Source organism: Mandrillus leucophaeus, unplaced genomic scaffold (genome assembly GCF_000951045.1).
Source record: "Mandrillus leucophaeus isolate KB7577 unplaced genomic scaffold, Mleu.le_1.0 Scaffold110, whole genome shotgun sequence".
NCBI lineage: Eukaryota > Metazoa > Chordata > Mammalia > Primates > Cercopithecidae > Mandrillus > Mandrillus leucophaeus.
Genome location: NW_012099210.1, coordinates 1,250,528 through 1,264,046, shown reverse-complemented (window position 1 = coordinate 1,264,046; position 13,519 = coordinate 1,250,528). Strand labels below are relative to the sequence as shown.

Here is a 13,519-nt window from a genome sequence, read left to right as displayed (position 1 = left end):
TAAGCACTTAAGAGATGCATGCCATTCCAAGTGTGACTCTCCTAGTTGGGCCTTAGCTCTTCTTAATAAAATTGAAAGTGGGGTTGGGGGTAGATGCACTAGACAGTCTAAGGTCCCTCCAGCTTTAGAATTATGACTGCACCTGAACTAGGGATTTAGATCATGTAAGGCCAACTTTTTCAAGGCCATCAAGTCTATCTAAGGCATCATTACTTTTGGAAGAGGGTCTGAGCATCTTAAACTAACTTTCGGGATGAAACAAATGCAAAGAGAAAGACACAATGACTGGCTGATCAATTCCATTTACATCCAGAAACTGTGATATTCTAAGTCAAAACCGTAGCGGTAAACTACCATAAGATGAAAGTTTTCAAGAAAAATGTACCTTATAATTAACATCCATGTGTACTGTGCTAAAATACATATAAAGCATGAAACATGGTCTCCCATTTTATTATCCCCTAACATTCAGGCATATTACTCACCTGAAGAAATTTTCAACAATATTGCTCATCTAAAATACGCTAAAAGTTCATCAGAAACAAGTCTTGAATAAAGTCATTATAGAACTACTAAAAAGTAGATTTATATCCCATCAATAATCAACACCTAAAAATGTTTTACAACTGTGCAATAGAAATAGCATCTGTAGCTTACATCTGCATTAAACTACTTGTTTTAATATTTGTATAATGTATGTGCCAGTTATATATATTTCTGAAATAGAATATGCAATTATCTTTTGAAACATGTCTAGAAGAGTATTCATTCCTTGGGCACTGACATTTAAATTTTTTTTTTTTTTTTAAACAGTACAGATCTTAAAGACTCACAAACACCTGATTACCTGAGAAAATATGTTGTTATTTCTCAATTTACTTATGGGGTTACATAATTTACTATGTAAATTTTATATATTTATAAATCCTCCTTCATAGATTAAGTTACGAAGAACAGTCCTCTGCACAAGAGTGACTGTGGAGGCTGCGGAGGCACAGGACAAGCATCCAGAAGGCGCTGTGCTGAGTGGGATGAAGGGGAGATTGCAGATGCGGATAGAAAAAGCAGACCTGTCAGGCTTCACAACCAAAGCTGTGGAACAGAGAAGCGATTGCCGGCTCTCAACTCACCTTTGCCATTTGAGCTTGAACTCCACTGGCCTTCAGGGCAGACACAGCTTTTTGAGCTGCTGCAGGGCTGTCAAAGTCGACAAAACCATAACCTGAAATGCAAAAACACATTTAGTATTTAAGCATTATTCTGTGGTTAGGTAAAAAGTAAAAGAACAGCTCTACTTTGTTTCTGGTGCAGGCAAGAGAGATGAAAATGTCCTGAGGGAGCTAAGGCGTTAATAGCTGCAGGCCGGCGGCCTCCTGGGCCCTTCTTCCCTGTCACCAGCCAGACAAGCCTCCCTTCAGAGGGAGTTGGGGGAGTAAAGAACCAGCGTTTCCCTAGTCAAGCTCTGACGTGTCTTGCATTTACTCGAAACAAACAAACAAAAAGACATTTAAGTTGCCAACCAAGGTTAAAAAAAGAAATTAAAAAAAAAAAGGAAGAAAAAAGTCAACTTCAGAGAAATAGCATTTTAATGATTCAGTAAGAAAGATGGAGCCATCCTACAGAGTCTACAAATGACAGAAACAAAAATTTTGTAGATAAACTTGTATTTTTAAAAATTAGAATACGTACAACTATTAGACACCCCCAATATAAAATAATCTAAAGTTTAGTACTCAGTTAAATACATCATACTTATTTTCTTAAAATACAGCTCATCACACCCCTTCAAAATAAAGAAGAGCTGGGGAAAATGCCTCAAGGCACCTAAAATATGTTTTGGCAGTTCATGTTCTAAAGTCTAAAAACAAAACAAACACATAACCTCCTAAGAGATGCACTAGTTTGAAGTTTCCTTATCCATAGCTTTACAAACATTTTTAATGAGCTGGTCATCTGTCTTTCCAGGCCACAACAAATCAAAAGCAGAAAATTAGGGGAAAAGCAGGGCTGGGATGATGGCAGGCCTGCTACAGAGTAAGTATATGAATGGCATCTAACGGTAAAAACTAACAAGCAATGAAAGAGAAAAAACTATGCAAAGAATAGGACTTACACAGCATAAGCACTAATAGCCTCATGAATCTCAACAGATCCCATGAGTATCGCTGTATCAAAGTAGAGAATCACAGACTTTTCACTGTGATAATTATAAGTTATTGAGAAAAGGGTCAAGTTATACTTAGTAGACTAAAGAAACAGGGTACCAGGCAAAATACCAGCACCTTCCATGGAACTCAAACTAATTTTAAAAGAGTAAGAACACTTTGAAAAATAAAAGCATCATTGGAAGGTTGTTTAGAAGAGGAGCCAGTCCTATCATTTACTTACAGAAATATTACGAAGTAGTAGTAATTTAGATAGGATGATACTAGTGACAAAATCAACATCAATACAGTCAAACAGAAAGCTCAGAAACAACCCAAAGTCAGTTTTGCAGTATTAGTACCAAAAATATGGCCTGGTAATGAAGTAAGTTATAATGAGATGGAGCAGACTATCGACTACAGGAATAGATGTTTCAGGAGAGATAAATGTTAAAACTGAAACAAGAAGCAGCTTCCTTATATTACTTGGAATTGGGCTGAAATAATTTGATTTAGACAACAGAGAAACAGCCAGGCTGCAGAGCAAAATGAAGAGGTTGATCTAGGTAAAACAAAGAATGCTACTTAAGTGCCAGGTTAGAAATAAGGTTAAACATATCTTGGATGTTTTTTAGACATCTGTCGTCCATGCTAACATGCAACAATGCTCTGTGGATACACACACAGGCATGTACATGCACATACGCTCTCATACAGTTTCAGTGGGTCATAAATGAGCACCCAGCTACAATGAAATGATACAGCTTTTACTGATGGATATTTAAGTTTTTTTCCTTCAGCTTTGCTACTGTCAACAAATTACAATAAACAGAAGATCTCAATTTTGATGTTATTGTATTTGAAGTTACTACCAACTCAGGTAACATTTGTATTCTGTTATCTGTTATTTTCTCATAGAGAAATCCATAATGCTTGTATTTTAGTTAACTGTCAACATCCTTTTCTGGCCTTTCCCAATGCCTACCACACTATGGCTGTTTTACAACCATTTGCTGAAGACACACATAATAGTTAAGTATGCAACCTTGTGCTCTTTCATGTTCTCTATCTGTATTACTTTCAAATAAATAGAAGCCAATATAATATTTCAGTTATACAGGCTCTATGGATTTGATTATAATAGGTGTAAAGACGTTTTTGAAGGCAGCGTTCACTAAATAACATGGCATCCTCTCACTGAGGCTTCCCAGGAGAATTCCTCTCAGGTTTCAGGATCAGGAATAGTTATGTTATTCCTGCTCCCTGGATTTTCCTCTCACACTGTGATGACTGAATCATAGGGAGAGCTATGTTTTCTATTTTTGCCATGGCCACTAGGAAACACAGGGACATTTGGCAATAACTTAAAGCTGCCTGCTTTTACCCTTAGTTTTCCTGTCAGTCTAATTCATCCTGAAACTAATTTTGCTAATGTGTGTAAGTGTTCTGGTCTTACATGCACTTCTGTAAGTATAAATAATCAATCAATTTCATAACCAATCTTTTGTGAGCTTTTTTTTTGTGTCCTGAACTGCCACATTTACCAGTATTGGAGGGCCTAGAAATTCCTTTTGTTGGCTAAACTTTGAGAGAAATTGAAATGTAAAATAGCAACTGAATTGTGAATTTTAAAATTTAATAACTTAGATACATGTTTTTCTAATACTTCCTTCAGCTTAATTATCTTGAAAATACATGTTCCAAACATATGTTTTGTGGCAAAAAGTGTTCTGTAACCCTCTAAGATCTCTCATTCCCATATATAAAGTCCTTTGATCTGCTTAATCTTAAAAAATTAGTATATAACACAAGTAGCTTTCATTTACATTAATATTCTATAATCTTTTATGCATTTATTTTATATTCATTTATCAATCATCTATATGCCTATCTATCTACCTATCACGTCATCTTGGGTAACATGTTATCTAACTTTATTATGAGCTAAGTTAAATGTTATTTCTTCTCATTTGTCCTGAAATTACTTTTTTCTTGCTTCTAGGATTTTATAAACCCACTCTTACCCTCTCTACTCACTCACTCAACCACCGTCTCAACCCACCAGGTATCTGTTGACACCTATTGCTGGGAGGCTTGTGTGAAGCAGAGAGCCCTGGAAGGTTTCTATTGCTGCCCACATACCCAAAAGCAGTGTCTCCCAAGACCCACTTTAAAGGAAGTTATCCAGGAGACTTCTTGTGTCTAAAATCAGTTCTGAATTAGTCCTACCCTTAGTTAGAAGTTCATAAATCTCTCCACTATGGACCCTTACCAACTGTTAAGGGTTTGTATTATGACAACATGTTAGATTTAGCATTAGTTTATTTTTTCCCATACCTTTTCTAGATCATGTAGAGCAATTTGAAAAGGCTTCTATGGAATAGGTTGCTTTTGGAGCAGAGTGTAAAATAGTGTGGTTTTCAGTTCAGGGATGTGGTGAAGAATTCAACCTCTGGGTCCTTTCTGTTACTTAATTAGGGCAGCTCTGCTTTTTAACACACTGAGCCGACATGTAAACTTTCTTTTGGGATGGGGAAGAAAAAGAGATGAGGTAGGGTATGGATGAAACCACTCGTCTACTCTGATTTCTCTCTAGTTTCAAAGTGATGTGAGTGATCAGCTTCCTATTTTTATGCCTGTAAGAGTCTGTTTTTCTTTATAAAACCAAAAGATTTCTTTCTGTGTCTCTGCTCTCCCAAATCATATATAAATGTTAAATAAGACTAATCTTGGAAACTAAGTATATGCATTTCAGTCTACAATTTGACTCTCTCTAGTTTAATTCATTTAAAATATTTACTGGGTATGACTCTACATAAAGCACGTTCTATTCACTGTCCCAAGGCAAAATTGCCTTAATGTGCCATGTTGATTAAACATGGGCTTAGTTATTTGCTACAATAGCTCCTTTAAATTTAGGCACTTTGAAGAAGAGACAGAAATACAATGAACCACTTCAAGTCTAGATTAAAGGAAATGCTTGGCTTATAAGGAGAGGCCCCTACCATAGGGTTCATTTATGTTCTCTGCCTTTTTCAGATTGTGCTAAGCCAATGCCCCGTCACCACTACTTGAAAAACTGGGGTCTAATTAATGAGGAGATTTGCCTTCTCTGCCTATTCCTGTCAACTTATTTCAGTTCATGGGGTCAGTAGTTAGATTCAAAGTCAGCTGACTCTATTCTTCCCTTTTCCTAGAAATCACATGTCTATTGTTAAGATGCTGGATCATTAAAAGTCAGAACCACAGAGCATCAGTGCTGCTTACTGTAGACGCCTCCTCTTCCAGCACATGGGACTGGATGAGCTCATCCTAATTACATGGAAAACTGAAGGTCAGTGCATCAAATTAATGCAGCAGCATATTTCAAAGGGGCGCATGACCTCCCCTCCCTATTACAATTTGGTCAGTGAAAATGGTTCTCTCCTCCCCGCTGCCAATATTGTCAACAGGCATTCAGCAGAGAACAATTGGGAGTATTGAAACATGTAATTAAGTACTGCTTAAAACTACTCTATTCTAATTAATAGAGCCAATTTGCACAATATGTAATCTTTTCAGTTCTTTAGTACAGTCCAATGGTCTTCAGTAAGCAGCTCTAATCTCCTCAGGCTCAGGAAAGAAAAGCTATTTTCTAACTCTACTCCCCTTTTAAAAGCAAGGGCTAAATGCCAACCAGTATTTTGCATGTTAACTCTACTGGCGTCAAATCTGGAATTCTGGCAAACTGCTAGCTGCTGTTGGGTTTGTAGCCAAAACCCAACCAGGGACAAACGTAAGCAATATGCTGACACTGTGCAAGACAGAAACTGGGTGATATATAAGATCTGGTTTTTAATAAAATGAAGGTGGTTTTGAACCAAAGATCAGGTTTTAAATTCCATCATTTTTCTAAAGCTATCTTTTACCAAATAACCAGCCAAGAAAACATACCTTTGCATTTGTTCGTTGTCTTATCCAAAATTGCCTTTGTGGAGACTATTTTCCCATATCTAAAAAAAAAGAAAAAAAAAAAAGGAAAAAAAGAAAAGAAAGAAAAAGAAGTTATAAGGAACCCTTATTAATGCCTAAATCCAAAGAACACACGTCCTTTTCAAACATCTGCAAACTTTAAAGTACAAAATGTTCTTTACTAAGAGACAGGAAATGAGAATTCTAAACTCAAAACTGAAAAAAAGGGAATGGCTAGGCCTCTCGTTTGAATCGTGGGATTGTAGTTTGAAGTTCAACTTTGAAGAAATCAGGTACTTACCTGACAATCTTAGGACAGAAACATGGGATGTGGACTCTATACAAAATATTTTCTTCTAATAACGTCAGTGGTAAAATACAAAGCCAAATGCAAGGCTATAGAGTTCTAACAGGAAAGTACTCTCCTATGATCCACACAGCTTTTATGAAATAGTAATGGGGAAAAACTGCTTGCATTATTCTATTCATTTTGGTTCCATGGACAGCACTGCAAGGCTCCATATCGCCACAGAAGGGCAGGTGTGAGCGCATGTTTATGTTTAACACACTTAATGGTGCCAAACAGATCCTTTTTACTGAGGACTTTTATAACTGTTCATAAATACACTTATTTACACCACGTGTAATTCAGTAATAATAATTATACAGTAAACTCACTAACTTGTGTGCATGCATATGTGTCTAAGAAATGGGCAATCAAGAATATAATGAAGAATATAAGAATTAATCAGGGATTAATCATTAATTTCATGACGTTTCTAAGAGAAATACGTTCAGATTCCTTTATGTGTCATAGATGCTGGGGAATATAGGAAAAATTAAGAACATTAAAATTTAGCATACTGCTACTGAAAATGAAGCGACAGTATAATGTAAATATGAACTGAACCCCATACTCTCTCCATAGTGAACATACCATAAGGAAAAGCACTGTTATCTATGCTTGCCTTCTAAAAACTGAGGGAAAAAAATTTGAAAGATAACTTTTAAAATTGTTTCTTAAAAATCAAAGTAAGGCTGGGTGTGGTGGCTCACACCTGTAATCCCAGCACTTTGGGAGGGCGAGGCAGGTGGATCACTTGTGGCTAGGAGTTTGAGAGCAGCCTGGCCAACATGGCAAAATCCTGTCTCTACTAAAAATACAAAAATTAGCTGGGTGTGGTAGTGCATGCCTGTAGTACCAGCTACTTGGGAGGCTGAGACAGGAGAATCGCATGAACTGGGAAGGCGGAGGTTGCAGTGAGCCCAGATCGCACCACTGCACTCCACCCTGGGTAACAGAGCGAAACTCCATCTCAAAAACAAAACAAAACAAATCAAAGTAAGACTCTGGGAAATGCACGTAACTTACTTGATGCATCTGAGTCTCAGGTTTCCTCATTTACAGTCTACTTTCCTAGATATTAACTTCGAAAATTCCACATTTGCTCTACTTTAATTTTCTCATGAATGATTTTGAGGACTAAAAAGCATATTACATTTTTTAGGAAATGGAAGTATTTTGTAGCATTTTAAGCCACTGTGAATATTACAGACTTGTATTTTATGCACTGAAACAAGCTGAAATATATTTATCTAGAAGAAAAAAAAATACCTTGAACCACTTCTGTCCTACAGTTAATCTTCCCTATGTTCACTCCGTGTAATCAAATTATTACTAACTAGTATAAAAGTAAAGATAATTTCAGGTTCAAATGACAATTACATCTAAGAGGCATAATGCTGCACAAACACCTTCAATTCCCTGTTGAGATTGTGAGCATTTTAACAACATTAACACAGATCACTAGGCTTACAAAGAAATAATCTATAAAAATCTACAAATGAGAAAAAAATAAGTGATTTAAAGACAACCTTTCAGCAACCATCTATCTACCTAGGTTATATGCTTGATATTTACCAGCTCCTATCGTTTGGATATTTCACCCACCCAAATCTCATGTTAGAATATGATTCCCAGCTGAGCATGGTGGCTCATGCCTGTAATCCCAGCACTTTGGAAGGCCAAGGCCAGCGGATGGCTTGAGCCCTAGAGTTCGAGACCAGGCTGGGTAACATGGCAAAACCCCGTCTCCACCCGCCCAAAGCACAAAAATTGGTTGGGCATGGTGGTGTGGGGCCTGTAGTCCCTGCTACTTAGGAGGCTGAGGTGGGAGGGTCACTTTAGCCTGGGAGGCAGAGGTTGCAGTAAGCTGTGATCTCATCACTGTACTCCAGCCTGGGTAACAGTGTGAGACTCTGTCTCAAAACAAACCAAACAAAAACTCCCAATGTTGGAGATCAGGCTTAATGAAAGGTGTCTAGGATGTGAGGGTGGATCCCTCATGAATAGCTTGGTGCCATCCTTGTGGTAGTGAGTTCTTGCTCTATTAGTTCCAGTGCAAAGGGCCTGGCACCTCCCTCCTCTGTTTTCTCTTTATCCATGTGATCTCTGCACACACCTTCTCCCCTTTGCCTTCTGCCAGGAGTGGAAGCTTCCTGAGGCCCTCACAAGCAGCAAGTGCTGGTGCCATGCTTCTCGTAAAACCTGCAGAACCACGAAGCAAATAAACCTTTTCTTTTAATAAATTACCTAGCTTTAAGTGTTCCTTTATAGGAACACAAAAAATGGACAAAGATACTTGTGTGCACAAGTCCTTGACAAAAGCACTTCTCGATTGTATCCCTGTTTCATATTTTTCCAAAAGCAGCGGGGATGGTAGGTATGACGCCAATTTGGGGTAAAGAGATTGAGAGTCACAGTGATTAAGAGGCTGCTTGAGCTCTCCGAGTTCAGGGCATTTTGTAAACCAAACAGAAGAAAGGCTACTTAGGAGAAGGAAGGTAAAGGGTTGGCTTTCGACACTTCTAGTTCTGCTTTCAACATTTAATGATGGGAAAGACAGGAAAAGGCATGGAGAAAGGGGAATGAGGAAGTAGGCAAAGAGAAAAGGCTCAGTAGTGCTGAATGCAAGCCACACCACACCCTCTCTCAGCCTCTTTGCTACGTCTGGCATGAGTCCACTATGCCAGTGCACCTCCCTTCTCTGTGGCAGGTACTCCCTAATCTCATTCCGTCTTTCACAGTCCTCTTTCAGGGGTTCTTCGCCCATTCAACTTCCTCTTCGCCTTCCTTAACTGAGTACTTTCATCAAGTTTAATATTTGGTCTTCAACTGTTTCTTCTCTTAGGAAATTCATCCAGTGCCACAGTTTTAATTAATCAATCTCCTGATGCTGCCCAGTTCTTGTGTGTGTATACGTGTTCTTTTAAAATCACCAAAGCTTTGGTTTTTCTCTCTTCCTCTTTCCACTTAAATAACTTAATATTTTATTAGGATTCTTAAATATCTAGTGAAATATTTAAGTAGTGAAATATCAAGCCCATCACTTTCTAAATCTCATCTTCAATAGTACCCCAAACATGGCTTTCCCTGTCTCTCTCCTCATCTCTTTTCATTCACTAGCACTGTCACTCTCCCAATCTCCTACCAAGCTCGGGGTCCTTGTGCCATCACTAACTCAGTAATTCCTGTATCCAGGTGATCAATAACTCAGTTCTGAGTTTTGCCTTTGATATGTTTCCAACATTCACTTTCTCCCTTCACTGTTCCTAGACACATGCAAAAAACACATAATAGTTCTCCCTGCATCCAGCCTTTCAACCCTGTCTGTTGCATTAATTTACCTTAAATATCACTTTAAACATCTCTCCATTACCCTATTCTACCTATGCTTGAACTTGAAGAACCTATTCAAACGTTATCTTTTCCATGAAACTATCCCTAATCTCTCCAACTATTTGGTTGGCTATTTTCTAAGAAATTAGAAAGGGCATTACATTTTTTGACTTCCTACTTATGTCCTAGGCACTGTGCCAGGTACTTTGCATGTATGCTCCTATTTAATTAACTTCACAACAATCTTATGAGGTAGGTGTTATTATTCCCATTTGTGCATATGAGAAAACAAAAAGCTCATACAAGTTTTGAGCATTACACCTTGCCTGAAATCCCAGAGCTCACAAACGAGTAAATTTTCACGGCAACTTATCAATGAAATGATTGTGAGAAACAATGACCTCTGAGTATGGAAGTAGAAGAGTAATGGAAGGTTTGTATAGTACTGAAATACTCATTTTCTAAGCACAGGCAATTTTTTAGTTGTTTGTTTCAAACATAAGAAATAAACATGTGGCTTACGGTTGAAAGAGGAATAACAAGACAGAGGATGCTGAGCAGAAAAAGAATGATTTCTGACATTTATCAGTTTTACTTTCTATTGTGGTTTTCCTTGCAATTTGTGGGCTAAGACTGAAAGACTGTGATTTCACAGAACATCAGAAAACAGATTCCACTCTGTCTGTGGGGCAGCTGCATACTGGCCTTCTGCAAAGAAGTGGCATAGGAAGCTGCTTATTTGGATTTACCTAAGGTACTGAAGGGTTTCCCTTTCCTAAAACATTCTTCTTTTGGGCTGTCCACTCAATTATACCACTCCCAGCACAAGAGGCTCCCATTCAAATACAGACCCCAGAACTGGAAGATGCACCGTTGAAATCCGTCAGGCCCTAGCTAAGTTAGCTCCTCAGTGGGTGACTTGGATACCTTATTGTGTCACTGGAATATAGAACCAATAGTTTTTGATGTCATGAGAAAAGGGCCAGGAAAGGTCCAGATCTAGAATATAAGGAGGCGCCTTATATCAAATGGCACCTCAGGGACTGGGATAAGGAGTGGGAGGGTTCACAGCAGTCATTATCTCTCTCTACTCATTTTACTTGCAGTAAGATTTAAAGTGAGGGGTGAGGGGGAGCTGTTATAGACAGTTAACATTTAGTCTAATTCTGTTGTCAATCACCAATGCCTGTAAGAGTAACAGACATCTGGGTACAAATTCACAAAGCAACCAGATCTTCACCTACCCTTGCTCCTACCTGTAGCTTAATATTTATTTATTTATTTAATTTATTTATTTATAATCATCGGCCAGGCACAGTGGCTCACGCCTGTAATCCCAGCACTTTGGGAGGGTGAGGAGGGCAGATTGCTTGAGCTCAGGAGATCGAGACCAGCCTGGGCAATGTGGCAAAACCCCCTCTTGATAAACAATATACAAATTAGTTGGGCGTGGTGGTGTGCTTGTAGTCCCAGCTACTTAGGAAGCTGAGGTTGGGAGGATCACTTGGGCCTGGGAGGCAGAGGTTGCAGTGAGCCAGGATTGCGTAACTGCACTCCAGCCTGGGTGACAGAGTGAGACCCCATGTTTAAAAAAAACTCATTGTTACGGAATAAGGGACATATGATGTACTAGGAGAAACAGGCCTCCTGACTGGTGGAATTCACACTCTAAGGACACCAAGAAAGTGCATGACCAAACAGCAGCATGGTGTAGAATTTTATGGAAAAAAAAAAAAAAAAAAAGAGTGACTATGAAGATTCTTTGGGTTTTATCTGGCTTCAGAGTAACTGGGTTAGACCACAGCCCCAGCTACCCAGATTACAATATTCTTCACTAAAAGTAGATAATCTACTCCAGAGCAAGCTCTGACAGTAAAAAGATAAAGAATAATTAAGAGACATGACTATACAATAATATGAATTTCAAAGGGAGAGGATAACAAGTAAAAGTTCATGTTCAAACCTCTCGGCCCAAGTGAACCTGGCTAATAAAACCTTTTGCTTAGAATTTACTAAAACTTCCTTAGTTTGCACCACAGTTTTACTCATTTCTTTACTTCCATTTAGATCTCCTCTTTCATCTGCTATAATATAAAATTTAGGTGTATCTTGGTTTGCAATTAGTATATAAAGCTTAATTTTCTCCTTTGCTTCCATCACTTAGTTACTCCTAAATTCTACCTTTTTGGTAATTTATATTTACAAAAGAAACACAAGCTTATTGTAATTAGAAGACACAGAAAAGTAGGTTGAAAAATTAAAATCACCTGAAGTCCTGGATATGATTATTGGTGCATATCATTATAGACTTTATCCAATGTGCACATACAAATGTAAAAATGTGTGTGTGTGCGTACATGCGCGCGCACACACACACACAATTTTCCTGTGTGCTAGGGAATGTGCAGCTTTTGAAAAGTCCCAGTTATAAGCCAAAGCTCTGGAGAGTGGAGTCCACTCCAACCACCACCAACAGATGGCGATAATGGTTGTTAAGTTATTTTAATATTGGTCATTTCAGTTGTAAATTCATTTAAGGCACATGGGGTCATTTGCAGTGCTTGTGCTAGTTTTAGAATATTTTATGAACATTATTAAACCTGAAAACACAATGGGTGTGTTCAAAACAACAGTAAAAAAAAAAAAAGGGATATGTCTAAACAAAAAAGATACTTTAACTTTGAGAAAGGGCAGGATATTGCTCACGCATATAGGATGATAGTTTTCATAATAACTGCTCCTGAAGGACAAACAGGGATTTACGCATCCCGTAAAAGATGCTGTGCCTGTGTAAATGACCATAATCAGCAAGTAGGAGGGACAGGGGATTGAAATGAGAAAAAGAAGAGAAAAACAAAATATCAACATGGGAAAACGTATGACCTCAAGAGTTAATGCAGGGGAATAATAAAAGTAATTACTTACAGGTATATAGCTCCTACCCTATGCCAGGCACTATTCTAAATTATATATATATATAAATTCTAAGTTTTATATATATATAAAACTTACACAATTATTTTAATCTTCATAACAATCTTTTGGGGAGGTGGAGTATTACTCCTACTTTGTAGATGTGAAACTCAGGAGCAGAGTGAGTAAGGGACGTATTCAAGGTTACACAACTAAGTAGCAAAGATGGGAGGCAGAACGTTTGCTTTGTAGTTTAAAGGCCAAGCATGTTGACAGCTGTAGAAACTTGGGTCACCAACCATAGATTGTTCCACAGATTGAAAGTAATTCCCAGTTTGACTCTGCACAGCTCCAAAAGAGTAAGAGGATGAGGGTGGACTCTGTAATTGCTAAGGTACTTAAGACAGATGGTGACGACATTCAGGAAGAAGTTACCTGCCTAAAGACCTTCTGGATACATGACATTGGTCTATCTTGGAATAACATGCCCAATAGAGTATATACCTCAGTGAGGGGTCGGCAGGACTGGCTTTAAAGCTTAAAAGGAATAACTAACGTATCTATTAGAGGGAAGTGAATTTGAGGACTACAAGCCAAACCCCCTCTCGTTATTTTGGAGTTGCTGTGAAAAAAGAAAAAGTACAATATACACCCTCACACATACACACACAGATGAATGCAGTTTTCTAACTCACTTTTTTGGCTGCTTTGTTTTTTTCAATGGCCTCCCAGACAAAGGGGATTTCCTAAAACTTGCTTTAGCTCTTTTAACAGTGGTTGGATAGGGGAAGGAACACAAAGTATATTTTATATCTATTTAGCAAATAAAATT

The 13,519-nt window shown here is 38.1% G+C and overlaps 1 protein-coding gene across 6 annotated transcripts in view; it reads right to left on the bottom strand.

The window, feature by feature from the left end:
* RBMS1 (RNA binding motif, single stranded interacting protein 1) overlaps positions 1–13,519 on the bottom strand; it is a 182,499-nt gene that overhangs the window by 45,313 nt on the left and 123,667 nt on the right. For all 6 annotated transcript variants that reach the window (XM_011991447.1, XM_011991470.1, XM_011991443.1 and 3 more), the window contains 2 exons: positions 6,078–6,136; positions 1,131–1,222 (listed from right to left, as the gene is read on the bottom strand). In XM_011991447.1, the coding sequence (XP_011846837.1) occupies positions 1,131–1,222; positions 6,078–6,136 (151 nt within the window). The remainder of the gene's footprint in view (positions 1–1,130; positions 1,223–6,077; positions 6,137–13,519) is intronic.